At 40.3% G+C, this 17,591-nt stretch overlaps 1 protein-coding gene across 5 annotated transcripts in view; it reads right to left on the bottom strand.

Annotated features, from left to right (window-relative positions):
* cdc14ab (cell division cycle 14Ab) overlaps positions 1 to 17,591 on the bottom strand; it is a 185,429-nt gene that overhangs the window by 36,400 nt on the left and 131,438 nt on the right. For all 5 annotated transcript variants that reach the window (XM_047050087.1, XM_047050086.1, XM_047050084.1 and 2 more), the window contains exons 6-9: positions 13,264 to 13,330; positions 12,810 to 12,872; positions 8,477 to 8,564; positions 490 to 720 (exon numbers count right to left, since the gene is read on the bottom strand). In XM_047050087.1, the coding sequence (XP_046906043.1) occupies positions 490 to 720; positions 8,477 to 8,564; positions 12,810 to 12,872; positions 13,264 to 13,330 (449 nt within the window). The remainder of the gene's footprint in view (positions 1 to 489; positions 721 to 8,476; positions 8,565 to 12,809; positions 12,873 to 13,263; positions 13,331 to 17,591) is intronic.

Genomic DNA, 17,591 nt, shown 5'->3' with positions numbered 1-17,591 from the left:
TTGAGGCATCTTTGAAACAGTACCATCTTTACTTCTAATTACATGATTATTCAGCTCCGTGCAAGAAGCGCCATCTAGTGACCATCACGTGTCTGTAACAACATCCCTGTCTGAAGACTCAGGGGTCATTTGACACCTAATGGCACAAAAAATTGTCTTGGTGCTTCTAGTGTTAAAGACTTTCAGTTGAAATGGAAAAATGACAACACTTGGAAGTTTAAGCAGTCAGTTGGATGGATTGGAAAGCAAGCCAGACACTTTGGACACATTATGTTGCTGCCAACAGTAGCAGGTTCACAAGCCACAAGTTTTTATTGGTCACAGACACCACATTTTAATCTTATTGGTTCGCAGTTAATGGTCGTTAACGAGTGTCAATTATCCTTCAGAAAATCTAAATGAGAATCCCTAAACATGACTGTAATATGCTGAAACATTTAAAGAATTGGGTGAATACATTAAGGGTGCATTTGGATTAGACCGTCTTACCCTTGCAATGGACAGCCAGAGCACCATCAGTGCTGTCACAGATTTGCAGAAAACGTTGAGTGAGGATGTCGCTGGGAGTGCTACCATCCACAAAGAATAGTTCATAGTGGTCAAAACCAGCATCTGTGAATCGCTTTGAGTCATAGATCTTCTTGTTAAGCCGCACCACCGTAGTCACGTTGTGTTTCCTGAAGTAGGGGAAGTAGGCCTCAGGAGCATGCAGTGGGTAACCTAGAGAGTTGGCAGTAAGAATAAAACGTTTCTGAGGCAGTTCATCTAATATATTATAACCTAGTATTTATGTTTGTGTCTGCTCAAAATATATATATATATATTATTTGGTCTGACAAACTGCTGCAATGTACCACAAACTGCAATGTACCTCAAACTGCTGCAAATTCCACAAAAGTCCTCTTTTTTATTATCATTAGGGTTCCTCTGGTAGGAGGAAACCTATTGTTTTTGTTAGTATTCTTATTATTAAGGTTCCTCCGGTAGGAGGAACCTTACACGCCCAAAGTCTACGTGATTTCCCCAGCGCCCCATTACTCCAAAATGCCTGAAAATTGGTATACATGCCTTATTTCTCATGGGGAACAAAAAAGCCTCAAGGACCCATATTGTCAGACTTATGAATTTTCTTGTACTGTCCAAATTTGGTACAACCTTCAAAACCCTTCTACTCATAAACCATAGACCCGATCGACTTGAATTTATTTACAGATATGTAGAATACATGTCTTTACATAGGGTGACATGGAATAAGAAATGCAATACAAAATGGCTGAAAGAAGTGTATTTATGTAAATGTACAAATTGCCTCAATATTTTTTTTGTTAATAAATCAAATATAATTTTGACTGATTGTTTTTCAAACCTAATAGGGTTCAGGATGACATCAATCTCTAGTACCATAAACAATTTCACCTGGGTATGTCAATATATGATTGAATTCAATTGAATTGCTCCACAGTGCACGTGCTCCAAATTCTCACAGACTCATCTTGCCCCTTGACACTAGGGTGACCACCTGTCCCGCTTTGCGGTGTGTCGCACAGCATTTTCACCCCTTGTTCCGCAGGTCGCATATAAAAAATGCTGTGCTATACAGTGAAAAGAGGAACAGGTGGTCAACCTACTGACACACGCTCGAGCTTGGCGAGAAGCACACACATTCAGCCTTTTGTAGTTGGCCCAACATGAAGTTGTTTTGCTCTCGTTGTCCAACTCTTGACCTTCTATAATGTACATTTTTATCATATTTTGCCATTTTGCGGAGGAACCCGCATCGCTGCTAGCAGCTATATTTATTATTATTATTATTATTAGGATTCCTCTGTGAGGTATTTTAAGGCTCCGTATTTTTATTCTTGTACCATTGAAGTCAATGGCAGCCCCTAGAACCAAATTGTAACCTTTTGTGAAATTTGGTACACTCATTAAGGACAGTCCCTTCTATACTAACACCAAGTTTCATGTCTCCCATTAGACCACTGTAGTGCCACCAACGGGTCAAAGTTGGACTTGTTTTTACACACGCAACTTTTGAACCGTATGACTGATTAAAAAAAATGAGCTACCCTGGGATTCCCTGGATCAAGACGATTTCAAAGCATCCTATGACTTCACTTTCATAGATTTTACGCCATTTTGAATTTTAAGAAAACACGTTTTTTCGCTACTCCTCCTTCAAGTTTTGTCCAATCTTCCCAGGAATTGGCATCCTCGTCACAGCAACCCTCACAAAAGTAATCAAAGGATATTTGATTTTCAAAACCGTTTCAAATCTCAGCAAATCTTTGAGATATCAACACCAAACTTGGTAGGATGACTCTTTTGAGGATGTGCACACAATTTGGTGTCATGTGATCACTGGGCGTGGCCGCAAGAAGCAAAAATGTGTTTTGGCTGTCTGGAAATGGTGTGCTGACCAAGCCCCACCCTCACCCTCATTTCGCTTCCAATCGCAGCTCGCCGTTACGAATATAAATTCTTTTTCGGCGGCCATTATTGTTTTCAACTGGAATTGCCTTATAGCCGTGCTGGAGGCAGCCACGTTCGGTAAGTCCTATTTTTACACATTTTAAGCTAGAATCAATGATTGGATTCGTAAAAGTACACTACTCTTGAATTATGGTGAAGGTTTGAGCACTTTGAGACCTTTAGATCGTGAGTTTGAAGTGACGGAAAACCGAACTCGAAAAGTAGCTAGCTTTTCTCTCTGTGTAATTAGTGAATCATGTAGCATCTCGTCGAATTCATCAAAAAGGTAGAGGAGGGCAGCTTTTAGGAGAACAAGCAATTCCCCACAGACCTGTCGGCTCAGAATTTTGATGCAAATTTCTTGTTTGTGCAAACATTCATGGCGAATAAAATCCCTTCTGATTCTGATTGTTAATTGTGCATTGACTGAGATTCTGGAAAGAGATAAACTCAAGAAGTTACAATGTCTGCCGTTTTTCAGCAATCTTGGGAAAAATGTGTCAATTGTGGGAGGCATGTTTTTGGACTGCCCCTAAACCTCATGTGGCCGCCGCAGCATTTCTCCCTTGGCATGACCTGTGCTGGCAGAGAGGGAAACAGCATGGATGGAAGTTGTGTGTGGGCAGATGTGTCTTTGTATAGGGTGAAATGGAATATGAAATGCAATGCAAAATGCAATGCTCCTCCTTCAAGTTTTGTCTAATCTTCCCAGGAATTGGCATCCTCGTCACAGCAACCCTCACAAAAGTAATCAAAGGATATTTGATTTTCAAAACCGTTTGGCCGCAGGAAGCAAAAATGTGTTTTGGCCAATAACTTGATTTGTTTGCCTTTATTAAGTGATTCCTTTGTCTCATGATGTCTTGGGACGTCCCGTGTGTGACCCATCATCATTTGTGTTAATAGCCGAATTGATGCGGCCGCCATTTTGAATTCATTGAAAAAAACTTATTTTCTCTACTCCTCCTACACATATTGTCCAATCTTCACCAAATTTGGCTTCAGACCAAACCTCACAAAAGGTGATTTTTTGATTTTCAGAACCGTTTGCCCGGTACAGCCAATCAAAATGTACGAATAAGCCAGAAAAACAGGAAGTTGGGTCGAATCTCAGCAAATCTTTGATGGATCACACCAAACTTGCTGCATGCACTTGGAACCCTGTTCTGAGGATTTCTAAAGTGTATGTATTTCTAAAGTGAAGTACATGTATTATGTACTTCGCACTCAATCAAATGCATTTGCTTTACTACATGGGCGTTTGTGTGTACACTGGTAAACACAATTCTTATGTCATGACATAGCAGAAACAACTATTTTAATAGTAAAATGCAAATATGTTTGAAAAGTCGTTAAACATAACTAATAAATAAATTTTGCATGTATTCATACATGGGTGAAATGGACTTGTATTACAGTTTCAAAGATTCATTCTGGTACCAGATACTGAGTGTGGAGCGGGAAAATCCAGACTTCTTGTACTCTGTGACTTTAAGAAAGGTAATCTCAGCCATGAACTCCCAATACATAGATAATTCATTAAATGCCCAATAAGAGAAGGGAATATTCTGGATTGCTGCTACACTACAGTCAGTAGAGCCTACCATGCCATCCACTGGGACACTGACCACGCCATGGTCCACCTGATTCCTGCATACAGGCAGAAGCTAAAACTCTGTAAACCTGCTGTGAGGACATCAAAACAGTGGACCAGTGAGGCTATGGAAGATCTGTGGGATATGTTCACGACTGCTAGCAACAGTCTGGACGGCCTCAGAGAGGCTGTGACGTCATACATTCTGTGAATACTGCTGTATAACAACACGCACCAGGGATAGTTATAGCAAGGACAAGCCTTGTTTTACAGCTGGACTCCGAAGGTTCAAGTTGGACTAGGAGGAAGTGTTCAGGAGTGCGGACAGATCCAGGTTCAAGGAGTCGAAGAACAGGTTTAGTAAGGCGATGAGAGAGGCTAAACGGCTGTACTCAATAAATACAACACCAGTTCTCGGCCAACAAGTCTGCTCCTGTCTGGAGAGGGCTCAGGCAGATCACCAACTACAAGCTTTGAGCTCCCCACTCCATTAATAACTCTTGACTGGCCAATGACCTGAACGATTTCAGCTGTCGACTTAGAAGACAATTGGACTGTCCTGACCCCAACCCTGCCCTGCCAACACCCCCCCCCCCGCCCTCAAGTCCCCCACCGTCATCCCTGTGCCCAGAAAGCCAAGGCCAACAGGACTTAATGACTACAGACCTGTTGCCCTGACCTCAGTGGTAATGAAGTATTTTGAGCGCCTGATGCTGGCACACCTCAAATCCATCACAGACCCTCTCCTGGACCCCTTGCAGTTTCCCTACAGAGGTTACAGGTCTGTTGACGATGCAGTAAACATGGCCCTCCACTTCATCCTCCAGCACCTGGGGCCTGTACTACGAATCAAGATTTGGCGTTAGCGAGGTAACTTCAGGTTCAACCCAGGGTTTTTTGTACTACGACGGTAACACATGCTGAACGGCCAACCTGGTCGGGAGCAGGTTAAGTTGGAGATCAGAGATCAACCGGTATAAAAACCCCGCCCATAAACTCATTTTTGACGATAATGTCGTCACCGTTCATATTAGATCCTGTGCAGCTTGGTGCGCGGATAGTGAGAGGTGCGCTCAGAAGAGCCAGAACATTTAGAGACCGACAAAACCCTTTCGCATTCCCTAATGAGTATCTTTCTGAAAGATATTGGTTCTTAGCAGAGGGAATTATGTATATTGCCAGCTTCTTGAGCCGTATGTTGCCAATGCGACACATTGAAGCTGTCCACTCACAGTCCCACAGACTGTATGCTTAGCGTTTCATTATTTCGCTATGAGTACTTTTATAGTGTGGGTGATGCGGTGAACCTGAGCAAGAACACGGTCTGCCGCGCAATTTGCAACAGATTTTGTTTAATGGCTGTTGCCACCATATTCTGATTAATGGAGTGATGAAAAATAGATATCCAAAGTGCCCTTTGTAAAAACTTTGGACTCTAATATGTTGACAAAATGAAACAAGGTTTTTCACTCAATGTTCTGATTTACTTTCTGGAAATGTATGCACATGATATCATATTTTACAACTTAATCATTTGCTCATTTAAACATACATTTACAGGAAACTATTATTAGTTAAACTATTTATTATTAACCTACTATTAGTTATCAACTGGGGAGGTTTCACGTTGATATGTTATCCCTATTCACTGGGACAAAGTTTGAAGGTGTCCATTTGACTACTGTGTTTCAGGGTTCATTGCTTATACTTTGTGTCTTTGTCTTGGCCTTGAAGTGGAGGCCCTAGGCTCAGGGGGAGGAAGAAGTTCCTCTTTCTGCTGAGTTTAACACCATAGCAATTTAATCAATTGAGTCATATTTGAAATTAGCACTTTAAGGACTTGTGTCTTATGTTGAGACCACCACCATTAGTAAGTCATTACAAACAATTCAATCACTGCCACACATTCACACACTCTCACCATCTGTGTTGCAAGTGGTAAATAAAACTCAAAATCAGGTCGCAGTTGTAAATGAGAACTTGTTCTCAACTAGCCTACCTGGCTAAATAAAGGTGAAATAAAATTTTAAAAAGTGTACCCCAAAATGAGCAGGGACAAAAGGGACTGATTCAGGCAATTCAGCCTTGTACTTGTTGGCCTTAAAATATGTACAAGTATTGCCTACTGCTACTTACCGTTTTGAATTATGGTTTCACATTGATTTTGTATTTGCTCCCACAATCGTTTGCCACTGCAGTGTTGCAACTAAAATAATACAGCAACAAAAGTTAAAAGTTATGGAACGCGCACGTGTAATATGGTGACATCTTCAATAAGTCATGTGGCTTGCGCATTTACAGCGTCTGCTATTTTCTGCCAGCTTCGCAGCAGCGACTTTCTTGAATTTTACCTATATTTTATGTCTGTATTCCTGATATGCTTGTATTACAATATTTCACACAGGAGGAGTAGACAAAGTTTGTAAGATTATTGTCTGCTCCTACTGCGTGAAATATGCGTCTCGTTTCGTCCATTTTTGCGATTGGACATACGGTTCAAACACTGCCCCTTTATGTGAACGCGCACATCTCTAGATTGGAAAGATCTGGGTTGAGTTAGAGAATTGATAACCGCCGTCATAGTACCGCTTATCATCCCAGCGTGAAGCTGGGAAATTACGTCTCTGACCACCAGCAACGGATCTCCTCAGCTGCATCCTTTCCCCTCCACTCTTCTCCCTATACACGAACAGCTGCACCTCCCTTCATCAGTTCATCAAACTCTCAAAGTTTTCGAATGACACCACCCTCATTGGGCTCATCTCTGATGGGGATGAGTCTGACTACAGGTGGAAAGCTGACAACCTGGTGACCTGCGATCCACTGGCCCGCCGGCGGGTTGTAGCTTGTTAAGTTGTCTAAAATCGCCTCGCCACCAAAATAGTATTTTAGATTGCTACACGTCATATAGTGTTGGAAAGCTACGATTCTTGTGATTCCATTAATATAAACCATTTCAAGATCGAGTCGCAACAGCAAAGATTCTACTCACCCTAAATGGTTCAGAGTGGTCCAGGAATGCAAAACATCCCAACAAAAATAGTCTGGTTAGATAGTTCTAAGTACCACCTTTCATTAGAGACAACAATTATGAAAAGTAATACCTTTTTACATTACATTTACATTTAGCAGACGCTCTTATCCAGAGCGACTTACAGTAAGTACAGGGACATTCCCCCCGAGGCAAGTAGGGTGAAGTGCCTTGCCCAAGGACACAACGTCATTTGGCTCTGCCGGGAATCAAACTGGCGACCTTCAGATTACTAGCCCGATTCCCTCACCGTTCAGCCACCTGACTCCCCCTTTTTTATCTTAAGTATCTGACCTTGGTTACCAAAGGTCCTTTTGGAGTCTCCGAAAGAAAACGCCTGGATGTACTCTTAGAAAAACTTGTAAATATGAATATATTGTGCCATTATATTTGACTTGAATTAGGTAAGGTTTCAAGCTAATACCTACCACCGCTAGGCCTCTTCAGGCATGCGTTTTCAAAACAAAATCCAGCCGGAAATAAACCTTTCGATTTCATTGTGTTCAAGCTTCTATTACTCAGAACCAGTAGGACTTACAGGGGTCCTGACAACAGGGGATACAACTTCAGTGTCACCTTCAAGAGACCACAATCATACTTTCAATTTACTTTGGGTATGCCCTTTTTAGGCGTTTTTATTTGCCAGGATTGTGAAGAGGTTTCTTATTTGTTTACTGTATGCCCCTGCCCACCAAAGTAAATTCCTTGTTATGTGAACGACTTAGCGATTGAACTTTATTCTGAAATGTTTCTGATTGGTTAGATTAACAATGTAAGCATGGTATATATTTATATAGTTACACTGGCAACTATATACTGGCAAAAATTGGTTGTATACTAGTATACATAGCTAACAAACAGCTTGCTGGTTTCCATTAACTTTATTTTATAAACATTTAGCTAAGGCACTTGCTGTGCAATCTTGGTAATTTGTCAAAGGTCAGTTGGCAATGCAATTTGTCAAATTCATCTATCTAAATTGATGTCAAGACAGACTGATTGATGCATGTAGAAGATGACTGCTATCAAAATTAATACAGTGGCTGTTGCACAAAAATCTGTGTGGACTAATCTTGATTAAATTTGTACCAGGCACAAGCGGTCATGCAGCTCAAAACCTTTAGCCCCTACTAGAAACTACAGGCTGCTTGACGCTTTGGCAAGTGAAAGCACAATCGGCGAAGTCTCTGTCTGTACATGAAATGTGCCGGATGAAACTAACCCTATTTTTTGTCATGGGCTAACCTCTAAATATTCAAAAAAAATTGTAATATAGATGGTTTTGGGATAGAGAACAATAGACAATTATTCATGTCTCTACTGAAATGGAAAATGTGACATTATACTGTAAATGACAAGTTATTAAAAATGTATCTTACCATTTTGCACTTTACTTTTGGGGTGGGGTCCGCTGAAGGCCAGCAACTTTCCTGGTACTATCCAGTTGAAGTCACCATTCTCAACTCGCTAAAGTGAGAGAGGAAACACAGCAATTGCAAAATCATAGGCACCTTCACCTCCTGTGAAATGTTGCTGAGTTTACTCTAACTAGTTCAGTGCCCGTTGGCAGTAACTGCTATGGTGTCCGTTGGCGGTGAATGCAAATGCAGTGCCCTCATTGGTGGCTTGTGGGATCCCTGGTTCCAACACTTCAGTGCATCTCAATTCAGTTATATTTATTTCTCGCAAGATACATGGCTTCATTGCTTAGTACAGCTCAACATGGTGGCAAACGTATTTATATATTGAGGCAATATTTATTTCTCGCAAACCCAAACCGCTCATCCAAAACCACTTCACATGCAACACTGCATGTCCCTGGGTCCTGTGCAATACACCCAACTTTTCTGTTATATAGACATTCAAAATATGTTAGCCTCCAGCGTGATTTAACACAAATTCAAACTAAAGACTAAGACCCAGTTACCAGATATGGATTAAGCCTAGTCTTCGACCAATTTTTTTTTCAAAGGAGATCTTCATTGCATTGTTCTCTTACTTTAAGACAAGGCTTTATACATGTCTGGGAAACTGGGCCTGTTTAGAAGTTAGAAGTTTTCAGAAGTCAGGACTTGAACATTTTATAGCAAAGCTTACACATACAAACACACTGGATCTCATGACATTCCTATGATATGTAGAATATACAGCCTAGAATATATAATATACGAGGATACACTTACATTCTCGCATGTTTTATTTATTGTGTGCCCTGGCATTTTTGCTCAGACCAGCCCACCACAATCGGTCGGACGGAGGGGTGGAGCCTGTTAAGAGATGTGATTGGGCCAGCCCAGTGTCAGTATGGAAAATGAACACAGCTGTCCCTGCTTTATGGGCCTTTTTTAACCGGCATTTGCCCGGTATGCCAGATTACCATTCCAGGCTTGGTTAGACTGCAGTTGGTCTATAGTAGCCCGACATGATCAAAGATTTATAGTTGGTTGACAAGATGGCTTTGTTGTCCCCAGTCAAAAGTGAAAACACACTGGGACATCATAAACATTCAATGGTCTAATTAGATCCAGTTACAAAACATACAAGTTCTTCATTTATTGTCAAGACATGGTTCAAGCAACAAAAAAAAAAAAAACATTTGCTTGGAAATTCTAGGCTATAGGCTTACTTGATGTTTGCCTACATGTTGATGCTTTGCTAATTTAACAACTTTTTTAACAACTTTCGGGATTGCAAGACAGGCACTGTAGCCTATAATAGGAAGTGGATAACATAATACTGGTTGAGAATGTCTATGTAGGCTATTACTGTAACATTGGACTCCAGTTTCAAGTGTGAATGGCGGGTAACGCAAGGGCAGTAGCGCATATAAAACGAAAGTTGCATTTAATAAATCAAGTAGGTGGCTTATCTACTACAACTAGACTGACAGATCATTTAGAATGGCTGACGTTTTGTTCCCTTTACATGTATGGACTAAATAGAATAAGGCTAATCTCGGGATTTGCATTGTGCACAGGATTTTTTTTTTTATGGTGAACTTTGAATGCATCTTTCAGACTGTTTGAAAGGTGGGATATTCCATCCCTCCTACTAATGATCGATCGCACAGTGAATCAATGGATTTGGTTCCTTTCAACGTTGTCTAGCTTACTCAAATACAGCTAGCCAACATTCGAAGCATTCCATTCTGATAGGCCTACTCAAGAATAAATGAATTTAGCCTATTGTTACCTTCACGCACTGTACAAAATATGGGCAGTCAATGCAGCCAGATGTAAGGGTTAGGGTTAGGTAACATGCTCACTTGCCTATTGTTACCTTCACGCACTGTACAAAATATGGGCAGTCAATGCAGCCAGATGTAAGGGTTAGGGTTAGGTAACATGCTCACTTATGCCTCTTGATATTTCAGATATGCTTTTGCAAGCAATATTATTGAGTGGCTTGTTATAATGTTAGGCAGGAATTAGAAAAGGGGGACATTGATTGTGAAGCAGGAAGTCGAGTACAAAGGAGTGGATTGAAAGTGTGTCCGGCCGAATCGAGGAGTCACAGAGCCCAGTAGTCTGTCCGTGTCTCTATTATAATTTATAAGCCTTCTAGAACGATCGGTTACACCAGGGGTTTTCAACCGGGGGCCGCGGCCCCCTGGTGGTCCGCGGAGGCATTGCAGGGGGGTCCGCGACACGAGCCTATGTTGATCAGTCCAACATTGATTTTTTTTAATGCATATTATATATATATATATATTTTTTTTTTTATTAGTGTTCAGAATCTCACATACACATAATAACAATTTTCAGATTATATGTATATTGTTTGAGGTTTTTAAGTAGATACATCTAGATTTGTTTGAGGTTTTTAAATGAAAGCAATATGGAAAACCAAATGTTAAAATGTCCTTCTATCCACATGCACGCACGCACACACGCGCACAGGCACACCAGTGGGCCGCGGATTACTTTCTAGTAAGAATGGTGGTCCCTGGGACAAAACCAGTTGAAAACCCCTGGGTTACACTATTGTAAATCCAATGATCATAACAGCCCCCGCCCATGCAGTCATCTCCTTTTATTAGGCCTACCTTATTATATTCATCAATGGTTTAGCTTACCATTTGCTAAATAGTCGCAAACTATCAAAGTCATATAATATGATTTGATTCGCTCATGTGTGAATGCAAAGTGCATTTATTAGTTATGTTTGTCTGCTTTACAAGACATTTGCATTTCACGATTACAATTATTGTTACCACTATGTCATGACATAATTGCGCTTACCAGTTGTGGCATCACGAGAGGACGTGTGGTAGAGGGGCATTGTGTTTCTCTCCAGGAGTGGCTACCATGCCACAAGATGGCTGATGAAGAACTACACAGGTGCAAATGCCTCAGCCCTCTGATTGAAGCGGGAGCTCAGGTGTTGGAGAGAGAGAGAGCGAAAGAGTGGACACACACCAAGCAAAGGAGAGCGTACCTGGCAGTTCGATGCCAGGGGAACTTTGATTTTGAGTATCGCATTGGTAGAATCCGATTGAGGAGCAACTTTATGAAGCCTCTGTTTTGCTTTAAAATAATTTATGTTTGCTTCCTGAAACATGTTTTTTTGTTGGTGAATAAACCGGTTTCTTTGTTTGAACACACTTTCGCCTGCTCTGTCCGGTTGTGACACACTGTCCTACACCCCGCTTAGTGGTCCAGCCTCTCATGATACCACACAGTCAACACACAGACGCCCATGTGAAGCTTATGCACTTCATAAACCTCACTTAAATTTTTCACAATTTTGCACAAAATTTTGCACAAAAAAGTCTGTGTGTTGACTGGTAAGCGCAATTATGTCATTGCATAGCGGTAACAATAATTGTAATCGTAAAATGCAAATATCTTATTTAGGCTATTTAACTTTTGTCTGAAGGACAGACTTGTGCAAGGGAACCCTTGCGACATCTGCTGATAGAAAGGCGAATTGCAGCCTTGAAAGGCAAAGGAAAAGATTGACGAATGCGCAATTGAACCAAAACATGAGCAAAATATGCTTAAATTAGCTTTCCCCAGTGTGATTTTGAAAATGTTAAAATACTGGGTGACAGAACACACATCTAGAAAAAGTCAGTCTAAAACTGGTTGTTCCCATCCTTGATTGTGATTGGCTATATCACATTCCATGCCGTTGTAAAATCCAGCATAACCTCACAGTTTGTCCTCATAACATTCTTTAACATTTCATATTACTAAGCATCGAATATTTCAAATTGAAAAAGACGGCAAAGATGTCCATCTGGCTGTTGCGTGGCAACGATTTATGTAGGAACTATACTTTGTAGTAGCAGAGGAATGACGGTTTATTATTAAACTATTTTGTCTCTAATAGTTTTTATTGATGAAACCATATCAAATATTTGTAGTAACAGTTTTAGAAAAGCAATAACCCCCGCGAGGCCGTGGTTTACACTGATTTTAGAACAGGTAAGGGGGTTTTCGGCACTCCATTTCGCGTCGTGCCTAACAACTCCCCTTACCTGTTCTAAAATCTGCGTAAACCACGGCCTCTTGGGGCTTATTGCTTAAAATAAAGTAGGGTCCTGGTATCTGCTGAGAGTGCAAAGATATGATGCCTATGGGTCAATTATGGTAACACAGCACTTCCTTCTGTGAAGGTAAAGCTATTTAGGTGCAAGGAAACAAAGCACCTGTGAGAAGCAGATAAAAATGTTTGCGAGTGCTTCCTTTCTAGTTATTATATCCTCACCTCATAGTGCTCATATTCATCCACATCAAAGGTCTCAAAGGTGAAAAAACCATGCTGAAGGGCCTGCAACACAAGAGCAGAGGGGATAAATTCCTCTTAAATAGTTTTGGGACTTGACCTACGCAATCCAGACAAAAGTGTAATCTTTATGCACAGCAACACTGATACATTGCACTGTAAATAGGATTCCTTCCTACGGCGCTTGATTCCCTAATTACAGCTGACAGTCTGCACTTGTATTCCATTATCTTTCTTAAATCATTAGGCAATAAATAAACTGGAAAAGTAGTATGGCTCAATTGTAGAGCATTTGACTGTAGATCAAGAGGTTGTAGGTTCAAAATCATCATCTGTATGTAACTTTGGATAAAATGCACTATGTATCCAGTATATTAATATGAGTATACTGCCAGTATTGTCTAAATACAACACACGAATAATAAACAAAACCTACCTTCCGGATTCCTTGAAGGCAATCAAGAATGGTTAGATTGTATGTGCAAGTTCCAAAGGAAGCATCCCTAAAAATAAAAGTGTGTCATTGAAAGTCAAAAATACTTTTCTAAAACTTAATACTAATGAGCGAAGCCTAGTTCAGGCATGGCACTCGGGCAGCGTGCCTAATTCATTAACTACACCTGTGTTTGCCTGCTTCAAGCCCATTGGCCCATGACAGATAAGGCGGCATTATAAGGCTGCATGAATACTCCTACAATCACTGTTATTGTATTATTGTGCTGCTGCCACCCTCCGCCATCCCAATCTCCCCCATGCTGTCTGTATGTTGCATCCATCAGGGAGGATTATCATTTTTACTCCCTGCCTCATATTTTATGTATTTTGCTTGCTCATGCTAGAGTGCTTCCCCCCCTAGATACATCCACTCTGCCAAAGTCAAACCTATCTATCCATGTCTATGGTTATCAACAATTGCTCAAATAAAATCACACGTCTTGACTGAAATTACGTAAGAATTAAGAATACATCAAACAAAAGATGTTAATGTACCGGAGTTTAGTTCTGAACATATTTTTTTTTGATATTGGATACCCATTAAGGATATTCATTATCTCATTGTCAGTACTAATATAAGTACAGTACAGATATACAGTAAAGTTAGATCACCAAGTCCAGAATCAAGGCAATACACTGTAAAAAAATAAAATGTAAAAATAAATGCAACAATCTGGCAGCTAGGAGGGCCAGATTAAACCCATTAAATTACAGTAAAACATTTTTTTTTACATTAACTAACCGTAAAATAATTGTAATTTTCCTGTACCAAATTTACAACATATATCTGTAATATTAAATTACAGGCTGTTCTTTGCCGGTAAATATGACTTTTATTAATTGAACTTCTCTGTAAAAAAAAAAACGCATTTCTAATTTAAAATGTGTACTATTATCCTGAATAAACCAGATTTGCGGGAGAAAAAACTATTTGTAATTGTACAAACATATGAACGTTCACATTATAAACCCATGTTATGACACAGGTTATAAAAACACAGCACTTTCAATAAATACAAATATTCAATAAAGCCAAAACAAGATATCACAATTTAACATGTTAATTCAAAACAAGTCGTGTGCACAACATACAACATCCAGATACTGTAATCAGAATCGAGATGTATACAACTGTAGCGTCAACTAACTGTATGAAGCCTTAAAAGACAGACGATCGCCATCTAACTGGACAACAGTCACACTCAGGGTGAACACTTAATTTATCCAACACATTACACATATCAAAACAGAACGAACACAACAACAAAACTCCAAACAATGCTTATCTAACTAAGCTTAAACCTTTAACTTTGTAGCTTTTCAGCTTGCCGCGGGAAATTCTGGGTAACAGGAGAGTTGCCGCAAAACTATCTATATAGATAGTTCTATATCTATCTATCTATATCCAACTATCTAATCAACTTTTCTTCGTCCTACTCTGGAGTCTTTACATTTATTCATTGAGCAGACACTTTTATCCAAAGATACTTCCAAGAGAGCACTTTACTAAAAGTGCATTGGTCAATGATCATAAACGAGATAGCCCCAAAAAGGCTTTTGCAGGCCTTTGTAGTCTTTGATATTGACTGGTGCATGCTGGGATTGCATGACGTCAACTACCCGAGCTCAGTTCACAATTCAAGGTTCCTATGTCTAAACCAAAAATTATGTTATTAAGAAGTTACTTGTCCGTGGGATGAAAGTCAATATCTGCAAAATAACTGTTAAAATAGATATTTTTGAAATTATGTGTTTTAACAGAACCTTTTGGTGAAAAGGTTAATTTTATGAAATGATGTGTTTTAAAGGAACATTTTGGTGAAAATATAATTAATATTTGTAAAAAAACAGACATTTGAGTGTATTTTTAAGTGACTACATTTGGCTATAATTTTTATGTAAAAATATAAATGTACATTTTGCCATTGTCTTTCTATCTGTATTTCCTGTCATTCAGAAATACAAAAAAAACACGTATAATTTACAGAAAAGGTGCAGTAATTGTTTTTTTTTACAGTGTATGAAAGGGAAGGAAAGAGAAATTCATTAGCTACAAATTTTGCACCACAGCTTTTTGTCTGACAATACATTTATTCTGAGAGAATAGGAGAGTGTGAGAAGACGTAGTAAAATGCAAAACAACTAAATGTATGACCATTTAAATAGTATGACACTGACATCTAAAAAGTGATAGTTGAAACAAGCCATGTTACTAATGTTTATCAAAAACAGTAAATGATCTATAATGGCAGATCATGATGGCTGTTTGATTCATCTTGAGGAGTTTAACCTATCTCTCTAATAATGCCAGTTATCTTTGTGTGTGTGTACAAATTAGAATGGGTCTAGTTTCCCACAATCAGCTCAAGAACCGGGCACTCTGCAAAGTTCATACTCGCATTGTGTCCTCTTTATAATCCAACGAAGTGCAGTGACGTTGTTTGGATAAGCATTTAGACATAAACAATCCCCCCCCAAAATGCCGCCAGTTTGGCTTGCTCTCTTCGCGTCCAAGCCCCTTCACTCTGGTAAGTCCTCTTGTCTGCAGCGAGTAGGGTTGCCAACTTTCTCAACCCCAAATGAAGGACACTTTTTTCCAGGTGCCACGCGCACATGTGTGCACGCCAACAGTTGACCAACAATTACGGAAATCACATGCTTTCATTAGCCATACCATAAACCTAGAGTAAGCGGCACGTTTCTCCTGTTAATTTCTTAAAGAAGAGATGCAGCAGCAACAAAAGAAAGTAACTCATTGATATGTACATTTCTTGTATTGCTGCACATCAAATTTCAGCTTCTTACTTTGAGATTTGATTATGTACATACGCTCTCAAACCATATGTGTAGCATCTGCCTTTCGCAGTGTCAAACTTGACATTTCTCCATTGAAAGTGGTTGGGAGGACGATAATGGGACCCCCTGCTAAAATCAGGGGGAAAGAAATTCTAGGCATATCCCTAATGGATTTTAAAACCGGTATGTTATAATATAGGTGTATATCTATATCACCAGTGGCCAGTTCACAAACACACTGTCACCAACAAGCAACAACCGTGTCCCATAGCAATGTTTGCGTGAGTTTCGGTGCGATTACAGTAGCCTATTATTTATGGAGGATTATAGGGTCCCCCAGGAAGAGCTGGTGGAAGTGGCCGGGGAGAGGAAAGTCTGGGCCTTAAGGTGCGTTCACACTGCAGCGGGGCGGGCAGAGCGGGGCGTCGGCTTCCAATTCATTTTCAATGTAACCAGGCGTTGACGCCCGCGTAGGGCATTGTGGGAAGGCGAGCGGGGCGTCGACGCTCGCGTAGGGTATTGTGGGAAGGCGAGCGGGGCGGCGAAAGTTGGATTTTTCTCAACTTTATGTAAATGAGGAGCGTGAAAACGCCAGCGATGGCCAATCGGGTTGGTTTCTTGTTTCTTGTAACGTAGCAACTGTTGGTCATGGTAAACATTTCTAGGTTTGACAATTTCAAGATGGAAGAGCAACTCATCGTATGTGTGTCTTCATACCCAGTATTGTGTGATACGTCTATGTTCGATTACAGAGACATAAACAAAAGAAATTATGCCTGGCGCAGGGTTGCTGAGGTTGTCGGCGTCCCTGGTGTGTTGTATTTTGTACTTTAATTCAGTTTCTTCACGTCGCGTAACTTTCTTCTGTGCTAGCTGCATAGTCTAGCTAGCTCACCCGGCACACGATTGACATTCAACGCTGAAATACTGGCTGGCAGCCACTCGCTATCCATACAGTGAATGTGTAGTGGCAAGTCATAATCTAGCGATTGATTTTCAGAGATTTCGAGTAATATAATAAAAGGTTACACATGTCAACGTTTATGTCTGATGCATCTTTTTTTCCAGCCGGAACAAGACCCGTTCCATAGAGTGCTGGTGGCATTTAATCTTTTACTCTGCCTAAAAAAAGTGTGGAAAAAGATAACCTATTGTGTGCTGTAGATAAGATCATGTCAGATCTAGAATGCGTGTCGGATTTTTGCTTAATGTGTGTAAAAGTTGTATTTTGTCTGCACATTACAACAGTGATTTAAGAGAACTACAGCTCCAAATGAATCTGTCTGACACGCCCCCTGAGCGTGGTGCACTGTGGGAAGGCCGGCAGTCTGCAGTGTGAACGCACCGTTAGGTTGCTGCCCCCGCGACCCGAACCCCGGATAAGCGGCAGATGACGACGACAACAGTGCAGTACCGAGACTGAACTAATGCAATTAACTAAGGCATTCGCAATTAAATGAAACTAAGCATAGT

This window comes from Hypomesus transpacificus, unplaced genomic scaffold (assembly GCF_021917145.1).
Source record: "Hypomesus transpacificus isolate Combined female unplaced genomic scaffold, fHypTra1 scaffold_100, whole genome shotgun sequence".
Lineage (NCBI taxonomy): Eukaryota > Metazoa > Chordata > Actinopteri > Osmeriformes > Osmeridae > Hypomesus > Hypomesus transpacificus.
This window is presented reverse-complemented; position numbering and strand designations above follow the sequence as displayed.